The sequence below is a fragment of the Salvelinus alpinus genome, chromosome 21 (assembly GCF_045679555.1).
Source record: "Salvelinus alpinus chromosome 21, SLU_Salpinus.1, whole genome shotgun sequence".
NCBI lineage: Eukaryota > Metazoa > Chordata > Actinopteri > Salmoniformes > Salmonidae > Salvelinus > Salvelinus alpinus.
In genome coordinates, this window is record NC_092106.1 from 23,884,488 (window position 1) to 23,906,508 (window position 22,021).

General features: G+C 44.5%; 1 protein-coding gene and 1 long non-coding RNA gene across 5 annotated transcripts in view; one reads left to right on the top strand and one right to left on the bottom strand.

Moving 5' to 3' along the window:
* Positions 1-22,021, bottom strand: part of igsf9ba (immunoglobulin superfamily, member 9Ba) — a 90,341-nt gene that overhangs the window by 26,360 nt on the left and 41,960 nt on the right. For all 4 annotated transcript variants that reach the window (XM_071357426.1, XM_071357427.1, XM_071357428.1 and 1 more), the window contains exons 4-5: positions 16,592-16,743; positions 9,997-10,114 (exon numbers count right to left, since the gene is read on the bottom strand). In XM_071357426.1, coding sequence (XP_071213527.1) covers positions 9,997-10,114; positions 16,592-16,743 — 270 coding nt within the window. The remainder of the gene's footprint in view (positions 1-9,996; positions 10,115-16,591; positions 16,744-22,021) is intronic.
* Positions 5,312-11,729, top strand: LOC139548089 (uncharacterized). Its single transcript, XR_011669629.1, has 2 exons — positions 5,312-8,612; positions 8,908-11,729. It is a non-coding gene; the product is annotated as an uncharacterized lncRNA (long non-coding RNA).

Genomic DNA, 22,021 nt, shown 5'->3' on the forward strand with positions numbered 1-22,021 from the left:
CTACAGGAAACAAACAAGGCTTTTAGTGTACAACAAAACATAGACTGAACAAAAATATGAACACAACATCCAACAATTTAATAGATTTTACTGAGTTACAATTCATATAAGGAAATCAGTCAATCGGTACAATTGAAACCGAGACTCATCTGTGAAGAGCACACTTCTCCAGCGTGCCAGTAGCCATCGAAGGTGAGCATTTGCCCACTGAAGTCGGTTACGATGCCGAACTGCAGTTAGGTCAAGACCCTGGTGAGGATGAGGAGAACGTAGATGAGCTTCCCTTAGATAGTTTCTGACAGTTTGTGTAGAAATTCTTCGGTTGTGCAAACCCAGAGTTTCATCAGCTATCCGGGTGGCTGGTCTCAGACAATCCCGCAGGTGGTCCTGGGCTGGCGTGGTTACACGTGGTCTGTGGTTGTGAGGCCGGTTGGACGTACAGTACTGACAAATTCTCTAAAACGACGTTGGAAGGGGCTTATGGTAGAGAAATTAACATTAAATTCTCTGGCAACAGCTCTGTTGGACATTCTTGCAGTCAGCACAGCAATTGTACGCTCCCTCAAAACTTGAGACATCGGTGGCATTGTGTTGTGTGACAAAACTGCACATTTTATAGTGGCCTTTTATTGTCCCCAGCACAAGGTGCACCTGTGTAATGATCATGCTGTTTAATCAACTTCTTGATATGCCACACCTGTCAGGTGGATGGATTATCTTGGCAAAGGACACATTCTCACTAACAGGGATGTAAACAAATTTGTGCACAACATTTTTGAGAAATACGTTTTTTGTTCGATGGGAAATTTCTGGGATCTTTTATTTCAGTTCATGAAACATGGGACCAACACTTTACATGTTGCATTCATATTTTTGTTCAGCGTAGATATGGATACTCAAATTATTATCTTATGACCCATTCACACAGCGTCTGTTTATTGTTACGTAGGTACAGTAGATCCCTGGCAAAGGCTTCTCTCTAGTAGTCTATGAGATACAGTAAGCAGGCATATTGTAACTTGAGCCACATACTTGGTTGCCAGACTTGCAGATGCCTCCACAGCATGAACACTCAGTGCCCTGAGGTTGCTGCTCTGCTCTCTATCTCTCTGTACTATATTACAGACAGTGAAACGTAAGCTGCCTTTTATAAGTGGGCCCAGCTACAAGCCTCCTGGTTATTTCCTAAATACACACTGAATGGCTTTATACACCAGGAGGGACTACTGAAAGAGTGGTTAAGTCACAGAACAAATAAAAACAGATATTTGAGTGAGAATCACGACTCCTCCGATAGCTGCTTGTAATTGCTCAGAGAGCTTTAGACAACTTCACTGGCACATTTCCACAGAGCCTGCTTATGGATAGATACTCCTTAGTGAAAAACAAAAACAGGCTGCAATATTGCTGGTGTACAAAACTGATATGTATCATGATATCTCAGATTTATTCCAATTCACTCTGGATTTGTATTTATTGAAACCATCTAAGACATGTATGAGTTTTTTGAGGATGTTTCAGTCAGACCCATTCATTCAAAACTTTCCCCTCACCTTCATGTATTATCAGGCATGTGCATGCAGTGTGTGCGTGTATTTAGAGGGGTCAGTAGCGTAAATCCAAGATGTAACCAAGCACTTCTTGCCCATATTCCTTTTAGACACTTGCACATTGACTGAAATTGACACATCTTTATCCCACTATCATACGTAACAAGCCTACCATAAAACCAACCTGCTCCATCGGCTGTAATATACATCCTGTTAACTCATCCAGTGCTTGTTTTGATAGAGAGAGAGAGAGAGCGAGAGAGAGCGAGAGCGCGAGAGAGCGAGAGAGAGAGAGCGAGAGAACGAGAGAGAGAGAGAGAGCGAGAGAGAGAGAGAAAGAGTGTGTGTGTGTTTGATGTAGACTGAGTGAGGCAGAGGCAGGAAGTGGAGGAAGCCTGTATCAGATCCATTTATCTGAGCAGAGCAGACCCCAGATCTGTGTCTGTGTCTGTCTAGCCGAGAGAGAGCCTGGTTAATGGACCGGAGACAGGCAGTGACGAATGCCTCAGACAGACAGTGATACACACACACACACACCACCACCAGCAGCAGCAGCCACAGACTAGGTCACCAGAGGACTTTAGAGTACTGACTGATACAGACTAAAGCATACTACCACACTGATAAAACCAAACACTATCCCTGCATACTGTGACAAAGGCAGGAAACAGATACTTATTAAGTAGACGTGTTGCTGTGCGTTTTGTTGCTGTGCGTTTTGCTGCCAACTTTACTTTGCTAGCTGACAACTTTACGTTTTTTTGTTTTGTTTTTGTTTTTAATTACCGTTTATATTTTTAGTTTTTTTCCATCGCAACTTTTTTCCCTCATTCAACTTTTTCACTCCGGACGCTTTATCTGGACATGGTTCGTCAACACCTTCAACAGCCGAAGCTAAGTAGTAACATTAACATGATGTCTTCTAATTGCAGTCGCTGTACTCATAATATACAGGAGAACGATCGCCTTACGGCGAGAATAGCTGTGCTACAAGCCCAGCTTCAGACGCAATCGTTAGGCAAGGGTAATTTCAGTGTAGGAAAGGAAGAAACAGCGTCTGTGCCACCAGTAAGTACAGATAGTAACGTTAGTATAAATCCCCCCGCACAGTCCCCGCAGCCGGACAACTTTCTCATGGCTTCTGGAGGGAAATGCTGTTGGAATGCTCAACCGGTGTCGCTCATTCAGCCGACAGAAACTTTCAACCGGTTCTCCCCATTATGTAGCGAGTCGGAGTCTGAGTCTGAGTCTTCTCTTGTCTCTACTCCTCCCGTTACGGGGTCTGAGACGCCGAAGGCTCCCACCATTCGCTCTGACAAATTGAAAACCCTAGTCATTGGCGACTCCATTACCCGCAGTATTAGACTTAAAGCGAATCACCCAGCGATCATACACTGTTTACCAGGGGGCAGGGCTACCGACGTTAAGGCTAATCTAAAGATGGTGCTGGCTAAAGCTAAATCTGGCGAGTGTAGAGAGTATAGAGATATTGTTATCCACGTCGGCACCAACGATGTTAGGATGAAACAGTCAGAGGTCACCAAGTGCAACATAGCTTCAGCGTGTAAATCAGCTAGAAAGATGTGTCGGCATCGAGTAATTGTCTCTGGCCCCCTCCCAGTTAGGGGGAGTGACGAGCTCTACAGCAGAGTCTCAGCACTCAATCGCTGGTTGAAAACTGTTTTCTGCCCCTCCCAAAAGATAGAATTTGTAGATAATTGGCCCTCTTTCTGGGACTCACCCACAAACAGGACCAAGCCTGACCTGCTGAGGAGTGACGGACTCCATCCTAGCTGGAGGGGTGCTCTCATCTTATCTACCAACATAGACAGGGCTCTAACTCCTCTAGCCCCACAATGAAATAGGGTGCAGGCCAGGCAGCAGGCTGTTAGCCAACCTGCCAGCTTAGTGGAGTCTGCCAATAGCACAGTCAGTGTAGTCAGCTCAGCCATACCCATTGAGACTGTGTCTGTGCCTCGACCTAGGTTGGGCAAAACTAAACATGGCGGTGTTCGCCTTAGCAATCTTATTAGGATAAAGACCTCCTCCATTCCTGCCATCATTGAAAGAGATCGTGATACCTCACATCTCAAAATAGGGTTACTTAATGTTAGATCCCTCACTTCAAAGGCAGTCATAGTCAATGAACTAATCACTGATCATAATCTTGATGTGATTGGCCTGACTGAAACATGGCTTAACCTTTCTAGAACCTCAACCCCGGATCCGGGATCACCCCCCACCCCCCACACACTGATTAGCATAGATAGCATAGCTTCAGAAGTAGATAGTAGCATCTAAATATCATTAAATCACAAGTCCAAGACACCAGATGAAAGATACAGATCTTGTGAATAAAGCCACCATTTCAGATTTTTAAAATGTTTTACAGGGAAGACAAAATATGTAAATCTATTAGCTAAACACGTTAGCAAAATACACCACTATTCTAACTCCATCAGTTTCTTACTCCTTCAGGTGCTATCACCAATTCGGCTCAACTAAGATATTGATATCCACTAACCAAGAAAAAACCTCTTCAGATGACAGTCTGATAACATATTCATGGTATAGGATAGTTTTTGTTAGAAAAAAGTGCATATTTCAGGTAGAAATCACAGTTTACAATTGCACCGACCATCGCAAATCGACTAGAATTACTAGATAGAGCAACGTGTATGACCAATTTACTCATCATAAAACATTTCATAAGAATAGACAAAGCATAGCAATGGAAAGACCCAGATCTTGTGATTCCAGACAATATTTCAGATTTTCTAAGCGTTTTACAGCGAAAACACAATAAATCGATAAGTTAGCATACTACATGTGAAAACGTTACCAGAGCATCGATTCCAGCCAAAGAGCGCTATAACGTAATCACCGCCAAAAGATATTAATTTTTTCACTAACCTTCTCAGAATTCTTCCGATGACACTCCTGTAACATCATTTTACAACATACATATACAGTTTGTTCGAAAAGGTGCATATTTAGCCATACAAAACCGTGGTTACACAATAAAAATACTAGGAAATCAAGCCTCAATATGTCTGACGTCATCTATCAGAGTGATCTAGTTTAATTAAAAGCTAATCATATACTTGACTAAAAAATACAGGGTTGACAGGAATCGAAAGACAAATTAGTTCTTAATGCAACCGCTGATTTACATTTTTAAAATTATCCTTACTTTTCAATACAGGGTTGGCCAAGTGAAGCTATACCAAACAAAATGGCGATGTATGCGTTTAAAATATTTCGACAGAAACACGGTTTATCATATTAAATATTGCTTACTTTGAGCTGATCTTCCATCATATTCTTGGGCAATGTATCCTTTCTATGTTATAAACGTCTTTTGGTCGATAGATGTCCTCTGTCCTTCGAAATGTCCACTAACAACGACCGAGACCGCGAAACGTTCCCAAAGCTAGAAAGTGCACGACAAATAAATTCCTCAGAATCGCACTAAACGGATATAAATTGCTATAAAACGGTTAAAATTAACTACATTCTGATGTTTTTAACAACTATAACGACTGAAAACATGACCGGAGAAATATAGCTGGTTAGAAAACGATTTGGAACGAGGCATGTCCGATGGCCTTCACGCTTGAGGCGCACGTTGAGAAAGGGCGGTCTCTGTACATTTTGGTCATTTATAATGGCTGTGAACGTCCCATCGATTTCATTGAAAACGTGATGACGTACAGACACCCAGAGGAAGACGTAGGCAGTGTCGGTTTCTTCATAGCATTCACTGTGGCCTTATAAACAGACCCCAGATCAGAGGTAAAAATTTCTGAAATCTGAACCCTGTCATGAAAAGTGCTGTAAAAATTGTTCTGTACCACTCAGAGACAAAATTTCAACTCCTATAGAAACTATAGACTGTTTTCTATCCAATAATAACAATAATATGCATATTGTACGATCAAGAATTTAGCACGAGGCAGTTTAATTTGGAGACCCAAATATGCTAATGCGGAACAGCACCCCCTATAGTTGCAAGAAGTTTTAAGCCTGATGAATTTACTGTGTTAAATGAGGCCTCACCTCCTGGTTACACTAGTGACCATATCCCCCGTGCATCCCGCAAAGGCGGAGGTGTTGCTAACATTTACGATAGCAAATTTCAATTTACAAAAAAAAAAATGGCGTTTTCGTCTTTTGAGCTTCTAGTCATGAAATCTATGCAGCCTACTCAATCACTTTTTATAGCTACTGTTTACAGGCCTCCTGGGCCATATACAGCGTTCCTCTCTGAGTTTCCTGAATTCCTATCAGACCTTGTAGTCATAGCAGATCATATTCTAATTTTTGGTGATTTTAATATTCACATGGAGAAGTCCACAGACCCACTCCAAAAGTCTTTCGGAGCCATTATCGACTCAGTGGGTTTTGTCCAACATGTCTCTGGACCTACTCACTGCCACAGTCATACTCTGGACCTAGTTTTGTCCCATGGAATAAATGTTGTAGATCTTAATGTTTTTCCACATAATCCTGGACTATCGGACCACCATTTTATTACGTTTGCAATCGCAACAAATAATCTGCTCAGACCCCAACCAAGGAGCATCAAAAGTCGTGCTATAAATTCTCAGACAACACAAAAATTCCTTGATGCCCTTCCAGACTCCTTCTGCCTACCCAAGGACGTCAGAGGACAAAAATCAGTTAACCACCTAACTGAGGAACTCAATTTAACCTTGCGCAATACCCTAGATGCAGTTGCACCCCTAAAAACGAAAAACATTTGTCATAAGAAACTAGCTCCCTGGTATACAGAAAATACCCGAGCTTTGAAGCAAGCTTCCAGGAAATTGGAACGGAAATGGCGCCACACCAAACTGGAAGTCTTCCGACTAGCTTGGAAAGACAGTACCGTGCAGTACCGAAGAGCCCTCACTGCTGCTCGCTCATCCTACTTTTCCAACTTAATCGAGGAAAATAAGAACAATCCAAAATTTCTTTTTGATACTGTTGCGAAACTAACTAAAAAGCAGCATTCCCCAAGAGAGGATGGCTTTCACTTCAGCAGTAATAAATTCATGAACTTCTTTGAGGAAAAGATCATGACCATTAGAAAGCAAATTACGGACTCCTCTTTGAATCTGCGTATTCCTCCAGGGCTTAGCTGTCCTGGATCTGCACAGCTCTGCGAGGGCCTGGGATCGGGAGAGACACTTAAGTGTTTTAGTACTATATCTCTTGACACAATGATGAAAATAATCATGGCCTCTAAACCTTCAAGCTGCATACTGGATCCTATTCCTACTAAACTGCTGAAGGAGCTGCTTCCTGTGCTTGGCCCTCCTATGTTGAACATAATAAACAGCTCTCTATCCACCGGATGTGTACCAAACTCACTAAAAGTGGCAGTGATAAAGCCTCTCTTGAAAAAGCCAAACCTTGACCCGGAAAATATAAAAAACTATCGGCCTATATCGAATCTTCCATTCCTCTCAAAGATTTTAGAAAAAGCTGTTGCGCAGCAACTCACTGCCTTTCTGAAGACAAATAATGTATACGAAATGCTTCAGTCTGGTTTTAGACCCCATCATAGCACTGAGACTGCACTTGTGAAGGTGGTAAATGACCTTTTAATGGCGTCAGACCGAGGCTCTGCATCTGTCCTCGTGCTACTAGACCTTAGTGCTGCCTTTGACACCATCGATCACCACATTCTTTTGGAGAGACTGGAAACCCAAATTGGTCTACACGGACAAGTTCTGGCCTGGTTTAGATCTTACCTGTCGGAAAGATATCAGTTTGTCTCTGTGAATGGTCTGTCCTCTGACAAATCAACTGTACATTTCGGTGTTCCTCAAGGTTCCGTTTTAGGACCACTATTGTTTTCACTATATATTTTACCTCTTGGGGATGTTATTCGAAAACATAATGTTAACTTTCACTGCTATGCGGATGACACACAGCTGTACATTTCAATGAAACATGGTGAAGCCCCAAAATTGCCCTCGCTAGAAGCCTGTGTTTCAGACATAAGGAAGTGGATGGCTGAAAACTTTCTACTTTTAAACTCGGACAAAACAGAGATGCTTGTTCTAGGTCCCAAGAAACAAAGAGATCTTCTGTTAAATCTGACAATTCATCTTGATGGTTGTAAAGTCGTCTCAAATAAAACTGTGAAGGACCTCGGCGTTACTCTTGACCCTGATCTCTCTTTTGACGAACATATCAAGACTGTTTCAAGGACAGCTTTTTTCCATCTACGTAACATTGCAAAAATCAGAAATTTTCTGTCCAAAAATGATGCAGAAAAATTAATCCATGCATTTGTTACTTCTAGGTTAGACTACTGCAATGCTCTACTTTCCGGCTACCCGGATAAAGCACTAAATAAACTTCAGTTAGTGCTAAATACGGCTGCTAGAATCCTGACTAGAACCAAGAAATTTGATCATATTACTCCAGTGCTAGCTTCCCTACACTGGCTTCCTGTTAAGGCAAGGGCTGATTTCAAGGTTTTACTGTTAACCTATAAAGCGTTACATGGGCTTGCTCCTACCTATCTTTCCGAGTTGGTCCTGCCGTACATACCAATACGTACGCTACGGTCACAAGACGCAGGCCTCCTAATTGTCCCTAGAATTTCTAAGCAAACAGCGGGAGGCAGGGCTTTCTCCTATAGATCTCCATTTTTATGGAACAGTCTGCCTACCCATGTGAGAGACGCAGACTCGGTCTCAACCTTTAAGTCTTTACTGAAGACTTATCTCTTCAGTAGGTCATATGATTGAGTGTAGCCTGGCCCAGGAGTGTGAAGGTGAACGGAAAGGCTCTGGAGCAACGAACCGCCCTTGCTGTCTCTGCCAGGCCGGTTCCCCTCTCTCCACTGGGATTCTCTGCCTCTAACCCTGTTACAGGGGCTGAGTCACTGGCTTGCTGGTGCTCTTTCATGCCGTCCCTAGGAGGGGTGCGTCACTTGAGTGGGTTGAGTTACTGACGTGATCTTCCTGTCTGGGTTGGCGCCCCCCCTTGGTTTGTGCTGTGGTGGAGACCTTTGTGGGCTATACTCGGCCTTGTCTCAGGATTGTAAGTTGGTAGTTGAGGATTTCCCTCTAGTGGTGCGGGGGCTGTGCTTTGGCAAAGTGGGTGGGGTTATATCCTTCCTATTTGGCCCTGTCCGGGGGTTTCTTCGGATGGGGCCACAGTGTCTCCTGACCGCTCCTGTCTCAGCCTCCAGTATTTATGCTGCAGTAGTTTGTGTCGGGGGGCTAGGGTCAGTTGGTTACCTGGAGTACTTCTCCTGTCTTATCCAGTGTCCTGTGTGAATTTAAGTATGCTCTCTCTAATTCTCTCGTTCTCTCTTTCTCTCTGAGAACCTGAGCCCTAGGACCATACGTCAGGACTACCGGGCATGATGACACCTTGCTGTCCCCAGTCCGCCTGGCCTTGCTGCTATTCCAGTTTCAACTGTTCTGCCTGTGGTTACGGAACCCCTACCTGTCCCAGACCTGCTGTTTTCAACTCTTAATGATCGGCTATGAAAAGCCAACTGAGATTTATTCCTGATTATTATTTGACCATGCTTGTCATTTATGAACATTTTGAAAATCTTGGCTCTCTCTAATTTTCTCCTTCTCTCTTTCTTTCTCTCGGAGGACCTGAGCCCTAGGACCATGCGTCGGGACTGCCGCCTGTGGTGACTCCTTGCTGTCCCCAGTCCGCCTGGCCTTCCTGCTATTCCAGTTTCAGCTGTTCTGCCTGCGGTTATGGAACCGCCACCTGTCCCAGACCTGTTGTTTTTCAACTCTTGATGATCGGCTATGAAAAGCCAACTGAAAATTATTCATGATTATTATTTGACCATGCTTGTCACTTATGAACATTTTTGAACATCTTGGCATAGTTCTGTTATAATCTCCACCCGGCACAGCCAGAAGAGGACTGGCCACCCCTCATAGCCTGGTTCCTCTCTAGGTTTCTTCCTAGGTTTTGGCCTTTCTAGGGAGTTTTTCCTAGCCACCGTGCTTCTACACCTGCATTACTAGCTGTTTGGGGTTTTAGGCTGGGTGTCTGTACAGCACTTCGAGATATTAGCTGATGTACGAAGGGCTATATAAAATAAAATTGATTGATTGATTGATAGATAGCGGCAGGACTTAATTTCTCTATCTTAAACACAATCTAGACACTGTACTGTATAGCTGTAGGCGTGTAATAGATGTTTAATAGCATGTGTAAGGCAAAAATAGCATAAAGATTCTCAGATAAGGGATTATTCAGACAGTCAGGACAAACTGTTCTTTCAGTATTCAGACAGCAATTGTCCTAGGAACCTTCTCCTCAAAACTCATCCTCAGTAATCAATGTGCATCGCAGTAGAGAAAAGTCATGATTTCTCCCTCACTCCACCATAACAACCTCTGAAGTTACACCCATCTGTGACATTACAATGTGACCCTTGCACTGTTACCTTGGACCAGCAGACGGGTGGTGTGGAGTACCTCTCCCTGGTCGCTGAAGGCTCGACACGTATACGCCCCTCTGTCGTCCCGAGTGATCCCCAGCACCGTCAGACTCCCATCATGCACCTAGTGTGGACAAATGTGTGAGAGACAGAGCAAACATACAGAGATGGTATTTATAAGCATAACCTAGAGAAATTGCACACCAAAATCAAGGCAGGATTGAGGTTCTCTGTCTTTGGTAGGAATGTATGTTTCGCTCTGTGAGTCGGTGGGTAGGTCTGTGAGTCGGTGGGTAGGTCTGTGAGTCAGTGGGTAGGTCTGTGAGTTGGTGGGTAGGTCTGTGAGTCGGTGGGTAGGTCTGTGAGTCGGTGGGTAGGTCTGTGAGTCGGTGGGTAGGTCTGTGAGTCGGTGGGTAGGTCTGTGCACAGAGGTATTAATATAGAGAGCATACAACCAATACTGTAAAGTCTAAACTCATCATCATGTAATTCTCTAATTCATCTCATTCCCAGATACTTCCGTCCAAATGCGCGAAGAGTCTGGTGGACCAATGCATCAAACTTGGTCTTCGTGAGCCAATACAGAGAGCCGGGAGAAACTCCAGGCACATAGGAATTGGCTTAATTGGCTTAATCTACCAAACAATCATCTCACACAACACCTTCTCCCAAACTCTCCCCCATACGCTAGTAAACCAGAAGCACAGAGCCACGCCTCACAACCCTGTGATTTGCTCAAATTAAATGACAAATAAATGACAATACTGAAATACTCAGGAGGTCACACCCATAGAATTCTATAGTCACTGCCACTAAGGAAAACTTTGACTGGTTGATATCCCAGGCTTATATGCACTGTGCGTAATAGCCTGGGGATGAGGTTATTCTCTAATTAACTTTGGTTGTGATGTGAGGCTAATCTCTCCAAGCGGTAACCTGGGAAACGTCTCACTGTGCTCCTGTATTTCCTCTCCCCTCTGCCGAGGAAGACGCTGACAGGAACCAATAAGCAGGGAGGGAACACAATAACCCAACCTAATAAAAATACCCTCGTAAATGATGCAGTAGGGTTGCTGGGTTCTGTCCATTCAGGATACACACAGCTGTAGCCCTGTCCATTCAAGCCAATGGTAGGGAATCTGTTAAACCTCTGGGATTATACCTATTCATCTGTCTCTCAAACCTTTCACTCAAGAGAGTTTAGCAGCAACTAGACACACTCACACAGTGGTCCATCCTGCCTTGGGTCAGCCCAGCTGAGGTAGAACTCCCTTTTAATCCCACTCCATGGCAGGACAAACACACATAGCTGGGCCACAGTTATGACACAGTAACCTACACTACACTTGCAGCAGTGTAATAGTCAGCAGGCCATTTCTATAGCTATATGGAAGGCGGATGGGGAGGGGAGGATGAGGAGACGAAGGTGGAGGAGGTGGACACATTGATTCATGTGTGGGACCTCAAACAGCAGGGTGTGCTGAGATGATGACCATGATTCCTCCTCTTCTCTCCACTGTCACATTCCTGCCATTCTCTACCAAGTCCTCAAGGACACCATCCATGGAGCGCAAACATTACCACCATCTTTTTACTACAATGGGAGTCCTCAAATGTATAGACTATTGCTTGGTCGGGAATATAAAAGTTTTTCCAGTTTCCTCTCACAGCAAACCAACCACATGGAAATCAAAAACAATTTGAGCGTTCAAACAAATCATAAACATATTCCACCCTCACTACCAATGCGCCTAAATGCTGTCTGCATTAAAGCATGGTTTAGATGTGAGGCTCTTGGCTCACTGTTGATATTCATGTTTAGTATAACATTCATATTAAGAGTAATGTAATATTGATGCATTAGGAGGGGATTAATAATGCATGAGGAAGTCTTCCAATCGTTTACTATTGCAAACATGTTAAAGCCCTGGGCTCCTCCACTCTGACCTTTGATGAGGCTGTGATGTGGGAGCCTGAGAGGGGTGAGAGAGAGGGATGAGAGGAGGGAGAGAGGAGTGAGAGAGGGGTGAGAGAGGAGTGAGTGAGGGATGAGAGAGAGGTGAGAGAGGAGTGAGTGAGGGATGAGAGAGGGATGAGAGAGGAGTGAGAGAGAGGGATGAGAGAGGGGTGAGAGAGTGATGAGAGAGGGGTTAGAGAGGAGTGAGAGAGAGGGGGATGAGAGAGGGGTGAGTGAGAGGGATGAGAGAGGGGTGAGAGGGATGAGAGAGAGGTGAGAGAGGGATGAGAGAGGGGTGAGAGAGAGAGGGGTGAGAGAGAGGGATGAGAGATGGGTGAGCGAGAGAGGGGTGAGAGAGGGATAAGACAGAGGGCCAGCTGAGTGACAGACACAATGACATAGGAATGAGGTGAGCTGTCACTTCCTGTACATCACATATCAAGTCCAAATGTTAGGTGCAGCCTTCAGCAAGCCTTCAGCTAGCTCAGGGATTTACTCCATTTGAAACATCTGAGTGTAGGGAGGGGTGAGCGAAGGGTAAGAGAGGGGGTTGTCTATGGTTCACAGGGTTCCTTAAAGAGAACTGGAACACTAACGCAAAACATGACAAATGAGAGAGGGGGTGCAGCCGTGGCTTGACACGCCTAGACTGTTCTTCCTCCCCTCAGGGACCTGCCCTCTGCAGGCCTTCTGCAGCCTGAATGACAGAGACTCCTGGCCAATCACAGACATGCCAGACAGTCCAATTAAGGGCTTCTCGATCTGCAATCTGGGTGCCGATCTGCAATCTGGGTGCAGTCTTACGTATACTCAGAGAGATGGTGGTGTGTGCAGAAAATTTCACCAGCACACACAACCACACCTATAGACTGGCTTCTTACTTGAACATGAGTTATGAAACAGACTGTATAGGCTTATCTACAGCCAGTGTGAGTACCCAGATAGATGAAAATGCACGTTTTAAGACAATAACCTACTGTATTGCCACCAAAATAGTGTAGAGAATGTTTTGGCGTCTGTGAAAGCTTTTACGGTATATCTACAGCTTAGTCTGAGTACCCAGATAGAGGAACATGCATGTTTTTAATCAAAACAAATCGTACATTTTCACAAAAAGAGTGTAGCATTTATGACTGTAAATTGTCATCATCAGGCTTCCCTAAACTGATAACATTGTGTACACATTGTTTTGGAGTCTGTGAAAGCATGTATAGTATATCTACAGCCCAAGTACCCAGATTGAGGAAAAGGCATGTTTTTAGACTAATAATCTATCGCCACAAAATGATCATGCATTCACAACTCAAATTGTCTATCAGGCATAAGAACATTGTGTAGAGAATGTTTTGGAGTCTGTGAAATCTTGTATTGTATAAACTAGCCATACTGTTCAGTTGTTCTGAATATTTCCATTCTGTTCAGTTGTTCTGAATATTTCCATTCTGTTCAGTTGTTCTGAATATTTCCATTCTGTTCAGTTGTTCTGAATATTTCCATAATGTTCAGTTGTTCTGAATATTTCCATTCTGTTCAGTTGTTCTGAATATTTCCATTCTGTTCAGTTGTTCTGAATATTTCCATTCTGTTCAGTTGTTCTGAATATGTCCATTCTGTTCAGTTGTTCTGAATATTTCCATTCTGTTCAGTTGTTCTGAATATTTCCATTCTGTTCAGTTGTTCTGAATATTTCCATACTGTTCAGTTGTTCTGAATATGTCCATACTGTTCAGTTGTTCTGAATATGTCCATACTGTTCAGTTGTTCTGAATATGTCCATACTGTTCAGTTGTTCTGAATATTTCCATACTGTTCAGTTGTTCTGAATATTTCCATACTGTTCAGTTGTTCTGAATATTTCCATTCTGTTCAGTTGTTCTGAATATTTCCATTCTGTTCAGTTGTTCTGAATATTTCCATTCTGTTCAGTTGTTCTGAATATTTCCATTCTGTTCAGTTGTTCTGAATATTTCCATACTGTTCAGTTGTTCTGAATATTTCCATACTGTTCAGTTGTTCTGAATATGTCCATTCTGTTCAGTTGTTCTGAATATGTCCATACTGTTCAGTTGTTCTGAATATTTCCATTCTGTTCAGTTGTTCTGAAACTTTCCATACTGTTCAGTTGTTCTGAATATGTCCATTCTGTTCAGTTGTTCTGAAAATGTCCATACTGTTCAGTTGTTCTGAATATTTCCATACTGTTCAGTTGTTCTGAATATTTCCATTCTGTTCAGTTGTTCTGAATATTTCCATTCTGTTCAGTTGTTCTGAATATTTCCATACTGTTCAGTTGTTCTGAATATGTCCATACTGTTCAGTTGTTCTGAATATTTCCATACTGTTCAGTTGTTCTGAAAATGTCCATACTGTTCAGTTGTTCTGAATATTTCCATTCTGTTCAGTTGTTCTGAATATTTCCATTCTGTTCAGTTGTTCTGAATATTTCCATTCTGTTCAGTTGTTCTGAATATTTCCATTCTGTTCAGTTGTTCTGAATATTTCCATTCTGTTCAGTTGTTCTGAATATTTCCATTCTGTTCAGTTGTTCTGAATATTTCCATTCTGTTCAGTTGTTCTGAATATTTCCATTCTGTTCAGTTGTTCTGAATATTTCCATTCTGTTCAGTTGTTCTGAATATTTCCATTCTGTTCAGTTGTTCTGAATATTTCCATTCTGTTCAGTTGTTCTGAATATTTCCATTCTGTTCAGTTGTTCTGAATATTTCCATTCTGTTCAGTTGTTCTGAATATTTCCATACTGTTCAGTTGTTCTGAATATTTCCATTCTGTTCAGTTGTTCTGAATATTTCCATTCTGTTCAGTTGTTCTGAATATTTCCATACTGTTCTGTTGTTCTGAATATGTCCATACTGTTCAGTTGTTCTGAATATTTCCATACTGTTCAGTTGTTCTGAATATTTCCATACTGTTCAGTTGTTCTGAATATTTCCATTCTGTTCAGTTGTTCTGAATATTTCCATACTGTTCAGTTGTTCTGAATATTTCCATTCTGTTCAGTTGTTCTGAATATTTCCATTCTGTTCAGTTGTTCTGAATATTTCCATTCTGTTCAGTTGTTCTGAATATTTCCATTCTGTTCAGTTGTTCTGAATATTTCCATACTGTTCAGTTGTTCTGAATATTTCCATTCTGTTCAGTTGTTCTGAATATTTCCATTCTGTTCAGTTGTTCTGAATATTTCCATACTGTTCAGTTGTTCTGAATATTTCCATACTGTTCAGTTGTTCTGAATATTTCCATTCTGTTCAGTTGTTCTGAATATTTCCATTCTGTTCAGTTGTTCTGAATATTTCCATTCTGTTCAGTTGTTCTGAATATTTCCATACTGTTCAGTTGTTCTGAATATTTCCATTCTGTTCAGTTGTTCTGAATATTTCCATTCTGTTCAGTTGTTCTGAATATTTCCATTCTGTTCAGTTGTTTTGAATATTTCCATTCTGTTCTGTTGTTCTGAATATTTCCATTCTGTTCTGTTGTTCTGAATATTTCCATAATGTTCAGTTGTTCTGAATATTTCCATACTGTTCAGTTGTTCTGAATATTTCCATTCTGTTCAGTTGTTTTGAATATTTCCATTCTGTTCTGTTGTTCTGAATATTTCCATAATGTTCAGTTGTTCTGAATATGTCCATACTGTTCAGTTGTTCTGAATATGTCCATACTGTTCAGTTGTTTTGAATATTTCCATTCTGTTCTGTTGTTCTGAATATTTCCATTCTGTTCTGTTGTTCTGAATATTTCCATAATGTTCAGTTGTTCTGAATATTTCCATACTGTTCAGTTGTTCTGAATATTTCCATACTGTTCAGTTGTTCTGAATATTTCCATTCTGTTCAGTTGTTCTGAATATTTCCATTCTGTTCAGTTGTTCTGAATATTTCCATTCTGTTCAGTTGTTCTGAATATTTCCATTCTGTTCAGTTGTTCTGAATATTTCCATTCTGTTCAGTTGTTCTGAATATCTCCATACTGTTCAGTTGTTCTGAATATTTCCATTCTGTTCAGTTGTTCTGAATATTTCCATTCTGTTCAGTTGTTCTGAATATTTCCATTCTGTTCAGTTGTTTTGAATATTTCCATACTGTTCAGTTGTTCTGAATATTTCCATACTGTTCAGTTGTTTTGAATATTTCCATTCTGTTCTGTTGTTCTGAATATTTCCATAATGTTCAGTTGTTCTGAATATGTCCATACTGTTCAGTTGTTCTGAATATGTCCATACTGTTCAGTGCTTACTGTACTTTTGTTCCATAGCAACAAAAAAAAAACATCAGGAGCAGTGACATCCTCAGAAGCGGTGGGGTGTGGCTGGTCTTAAGCATGCAAGACAGGTATCATATCTAAGATTTCAATGTCACATCTGAATGTCTCCAAGACCTTAAAGGGCTTAATTATCTGGAATCCACATACCTTCAAGGATCATTTCCCTAAATATCAAAGAACGTCATGGCAGCCCTAGAAAATTGACAAATCCAATATTAACCTGGAGGAAATGCTAGCATGTTTTATTTCCACTGACCTAAAGAGTCACTTTCACAGACCATTTCACTGCTGATTCAAGGTTTAAAGGGCTTGTATTTCTAGCCCGAGGGTACAGTACATTTGTTGTCCATTTTGGCTTACCGTGTATTTTCCACTGGTTGCAAGCTCCTCCCCCTCCCTCAGCCAGCTGATCATTGGTTTGGGGTTTCCCTGGGCGGAGCAAGTCAGCAGTGTGCTGCCCCCCTCCTTGGCCTCCACATACTGTGGGGGCGTGGTCGTAAAAGTGGGAGGGGCTTTGGGAAAAGAAAAAACACTATTAGCATATTTTCGATCCGCTGAGAATATCTTAATTTCTTGAAGGTATTAAAAAGTTGGGAATTTCCAAGATGTGGCATAGTCTTTAAATAAACAGCCTATCACAAGTTTTTATGTACATTCATCTCTAACCAGCATTATACAAGGATGAGGGATGACTGTTATAAATCAAATACACATTGATAAATCTCTCAAATTTACTCAACTTTAAGAAATGTGTTCCCTCTTCAATATAGGCAATGATAACCTAATCTGCTCTCTATAAACCCAGTGAACAGCATCACATCACAACCATCTAACAGAATACAGCCACTAATAAAACCAATCATTACAGCATACTGCACAGCTGTTCCTGGGCATCACTAATATCCTTATGGGTTTATCATCTATTTCAAGCTAACTAGCTGCTACGCTACATCTCATGAGTCAACTGCACTTGATATCTCAATGTAACTCTGGTTCTAAACAGCAGCAGCATTGTTCTATTCAGGACGTACATGCCAGGCGGTGTCTGAGAAAGGCCCCAACATTTGCCAAAGACTCCAGCCACCCGAGACATGGACTGTTCTCCTTGCTCCCGTCCGGCAGACAGTACAGGTGCATCAAGCCTCAGACCAACAGACTCCTATACAGCTTCTATCCCCTGGCCATAAGACTGTTAAATGGTTAACAAATACTACTCTCCCTCACACCTACGCTGCTGCTAAAATGATTATTTATTCGATTTATTCCTACCACTATGTTGCCGCTCATTGACTATTGATTCCTATTACCTATCTATTTTATTAGTATCTATCTATTTTATCCTGCTACTTGTCACTATTACACGATTACAGTGCCTTTAGAAAGTATTCATTTCCTTAGATTTGTTCAAAATGTTGTTGTGTTACAGGCTGAATTACATTTCGATTTTTTTTTTGTCACTGGTTTACACACAATATCACATAATATCAAAGTGGAATTATGTTTTTTTATTTTTTTTGCCAATTAATAAAAAAGGAAAAACTGAAATGTCTTGAGTCAATAACTATTCAACCCCCTTGATATGGAAAGCTTAAATACATTCAGGAGTAGAAATGTGCTTAACAAGTCACATAATGTTGCATGGACTCACTCTGTGTGCAATGATAGTGTTAAACATCATTGCTGAATGACTACCTCATCTCTGTGCCTCACACATAAACTCAGCAAAAAAAGAAACGTCCTCTCACTGTCAACTGCGTTTATTTTCAGCAAACTTAACATGTATAAATATTTGTAAGAACATACGATTCAGTTCCACAGTCATGTGACTAACAGAAATTGAATAATGTGTCCCTGAACAAAGGGGGGGTCAAAATCAAAAGTAACAGTCAGTATCTGGTGTGGCCACCAGCTGCATTAAGTACCTCAGTGCATCTCCTCCTCATGGACTACACCAGCTTTGCCAGTTCTTGCTGTGAGATGTTACCCCACTCTTCCACCAAGGCACCTGCAAGTTCCCGGACATTTCTGGGGGGAATGGCCCTAGCCCTCACCCTCCGATCCAACATGTCCCAGACGTGCTCAATGGGATTGAGATCCGGGCTCTTCACTGGCCATGGCAGAACACTGACATTCCTGTCTTGCAGGAAATCACTCACAGAACGAGCAGTATGGCTGGTGGTATTGTCATGCTGGAGGGTCATGAGGGAGGGAGGAGGGAGGTGTCACGTTCTGACCATAGTTCTTGTGTGTTTTACTTGTTTTAGTGTTGGTCAGGACGTGAGCTGGGTGGGCATTCTATGTTGTGTGTCTAGTTTGTCTGTTTCTATGTTTGGCCTAATATGGTTCTCAATCAGAGGCAGGTGTTTTGTGTTGTCTCTGATTGGGAATCATATTTAGGTGGCTTGTTTTGTGTTGGGGTTTGTGGGTGGTTGTTTCCTGTCTTTGTGTTCGTTTCACCAGAGAGGACTGTTTCGGTTTGCCACGTTTGTTATTTTTGTATTGTTGTAAGTGTTCACAGTTTCGTTTATTAAACATGTTGAGCACTGGCTACGCTGCGTGTTGGTCCGAACCCTGCTACACCTTTTCTTCTCGTGAAGAGGAGGAAGGCTGCCGCTACAGAACCACCCACCAAACTCGGACCAAGCAGCGTAGTAACGGGCAGCAGCGACAGCAGCAGCAGCGGCCCATTACACAGGATTCTTGGAATTGGGAGGACGAGTTGGATGGAAAAGGACCCTGGGCAGAGCCAGGGGAATATCGCCGCCCCAAAGCTGAGCTGGAGGCAGCGAAAGTGGAGAGGCGGCGTTTTGAGGAGCTAGCTCGGCAGCGTGAGCAAGATCTGGGTTATACCACTTGGGAGGAAATAGACAGGTGGTCGGTCGACCCAGGGAGAGTGCCGGAGCCCGCCTGGGATTCTATGGAGCAATGTGCGGAGGGATACCGGCGAATGAGGTTAGCACGACGGCGCGGTAGGAAGCCCGAGAAGAAACCCCAAAAATGTCTTGGGGGGACTAAAGGGGAGTGTGGCGAAGTCAGGTAGGAGACCTGCGCCAACTTCCCGGGCTTACCGTGGAGAGCTAGAGTACGGGCAGACACCGTGTTATGCGGAAGAGCGCACGGTGTCTCCTGTACGTGTGCATAGCCCGGTGCGGTACATCCCTGCTCCACGTATCGGCCGGGCTAGAGTGGGCATCGAGCCAGGTGCCATGAAGCCGGCTCAACGCATCTGGTCTCCAGTGCGTCTCCTCGGGCCGGTGTACATGGCATCAGCCTTACGCATGGTGTCCCCGGTTCGCCAGCACAGCCGAGTGCGGGTTATTCCACCTCCCCGCATTGGCCTGGCTACGGGGAGCATTCAACCAGGTAAGGTTGGGCAGGCTCGGTGCTTAAGAGAGCCAGTACGCCTTCATGGTCCGGTATATCCGGTGCCACCTCCTCGCCCCAGCCCAGTACCACCAGTGCCAACACCACGCACCAGGCTTCCTGTGCGTCTCCAGAACCCTGTTCCTCCTCCACGCACTCTCCCTGTGGTGCGTGTCTCCAGCCCGGTACCACCAGCTCCGGCACCACGCACCAAGCCTACTGTGCGTATCCAGAGCCCTGTACGCACTGTTCCTTCTCCCCGCACTCGCCCTGAGGTGCGTGCCCTCAGCCCGGTACCACCAGTGCCGGTACCACGCACCAGGCTTATAGTGCGCCTCGAGAGTCCAGTGTGCCCTGTTCCTGCTCCCCGCACTAGCCTTGAGGTGCGTGTCTACAAACCGGTACCACCAGTTCCGGCACCACGCACCAGGCCTAATGTGCGGCTCAGCAGGTCAGAGTCTGCCGTCTGCCCAGCGCCGCTTGCGCTGCCCGTCTGCCCAGCGCCGTCTGAGCTGCCCGTCTGCCCAGCGCCGTCTGCGCTGCCCGTCTGCCCAGCACCGTCTGAGCTGCCCGTCTGCCCAGCGCCGTCTGAGCTGCCCGTCTGCCCAGCGCCGTCTGAGCCGCCCGTCTGCCCAGCGCCGTCTGAGCCGCCCGTCTGTCCTGAGCCGCTAGAGCCGTCCGTCAGTCAGGAGCCGCCAGAGCCGTCCGCCAGTCAGGAGCCGCCAGAGCCGTCCGCCAGTCAGGAGCCAGAGCCGTCCGCCAGTCAGGAGCCAGAGCCGCCCGCCAGTCAGGAGCTGCCAGAGCCGCCCGCCAGTCAGGAGCTGCCAGAGCCGCCCGCCAGTCAGGAGCTGCCAGAGCCGCCCTCCAGTCAGGAGCTGCCAGAGCCACCCGCCAGTCAGGAGCCAGAGCTGTCCTCCAGTCATGAGCTGCCCTCCAGTCATGAGCTGCCCTCCAGTCATGAGCTGCCTTCCAGTCATGAGCTGCCCTCCAGTCATAAGCTGCCATTCAGTCCGGAGCTGCCATTCAGTCCGGAGCTGCCATTCAGTCCGGAGCTGCCATTCAGTCCGGAGCTGCCATTCAGTCCGGAGCTGCCATTCAGTCCGGAGCTGCCTTTCAGTCCGGAGCTACTTCTCAGTCATGAGTTACCTCTCAGTCCTGAGCTACCTCCCAGTTATAAGCTACCTCTCAGTCATGAGCTACCCCTCTGTCATGAGCTGTCCCTTAGTCCGGAGCTGTCCCTCAGTCCGGAGGAGTTCCCTCAGTCCAGAGGCGCTCCTCAGTCCAGTCTAGGCTAAGGTCGGCGGCGAGGGTCGCCACTCAAAGGACGCTAAGGAGGGGGACAAAAACAATGGTGGAGTGGGATCCTCGTCCAGCGCCAGAGCCGCCACCGCGGACAGATGCCCACCCAGACCCTCCCCTAGAGTTTTAGGTGGTGCGTTCGGAGTCCGCACCTCAGGAGGGGGGTACTGTCACGTTCTGACCATAGTTCTTGTGTGTTTTACTTGTTTTAGTGTTGGTCAGGACGTGAGCTGGGTGGGCATTCTATGTTGTGTGTCTAGTTTGTCTGTTTCTATGTTTGGCCTAATATGGTTCTCAATCAGAGGCAGGTGTTTTGTGTTGTCTCTGATTGGGAATCATATTTAGGTGGCTTGTTTTGTGTTGGGGTTTGTGGGTGGTTGTTTCCTGTCTTTGTTTTCGTTTCACCAGAGAGGACTGTTTCGGATTGCCACGTTTGTTATTTTTGTATTGTTGTAAGTGTTCACAGTTTCGTTTATTTAACATGTTGAGCACTGGCTACGCTGCGTGTTGGTCCGATCCCTGCTACACCTTCTCTTCTCGTGAAGAGGAGGAAGGCTGCCGCTACAGGAGGAGGATGTCTTCCCTGTAACGCACAGCGTTGAGATTGCCTGCAATGACAACAAGCTCAGTCCAATGATGCTGTGACACACCGCCCCAGACCATGACATACCCTACACCTCAAAATCGATCTCGCTCCAGAGTACAGGCCTCGGTGTAACGCTCATTCCTTCGACGATAAACGTGAATCCGACCATCACCCCTGGTAAGACAAAACCGCGACTCGTCAGTGAAGAGCACTTTTTGCCAGTCCTGTCTGGTCCAGCGACGGTGGGTTTGTGCCCATAGGCAACATTGTTGCCGGTGATGTCTGGTGAGGACCTGCCATACAACAGGCCTACAAGCCCTCAGTCCAGCCTCTCTCAGCCTATTGCGGACAGTCTGAGCACTGATGGAGGGATTGTGCGTTCCTGGTGTAACTCGGGCAGTTGTTGTTGCCATCCTGTACCTGTCCCACAGGTGTGATGTTCGGATGTAACGATCTTGTGCAGGTGTTGTTACACGTGGTCTGCCACTGCGAGGACGATCAGCTGTCCGTTCTGTCTCCCTGTAGCGCTGTCTTAGGCGTCT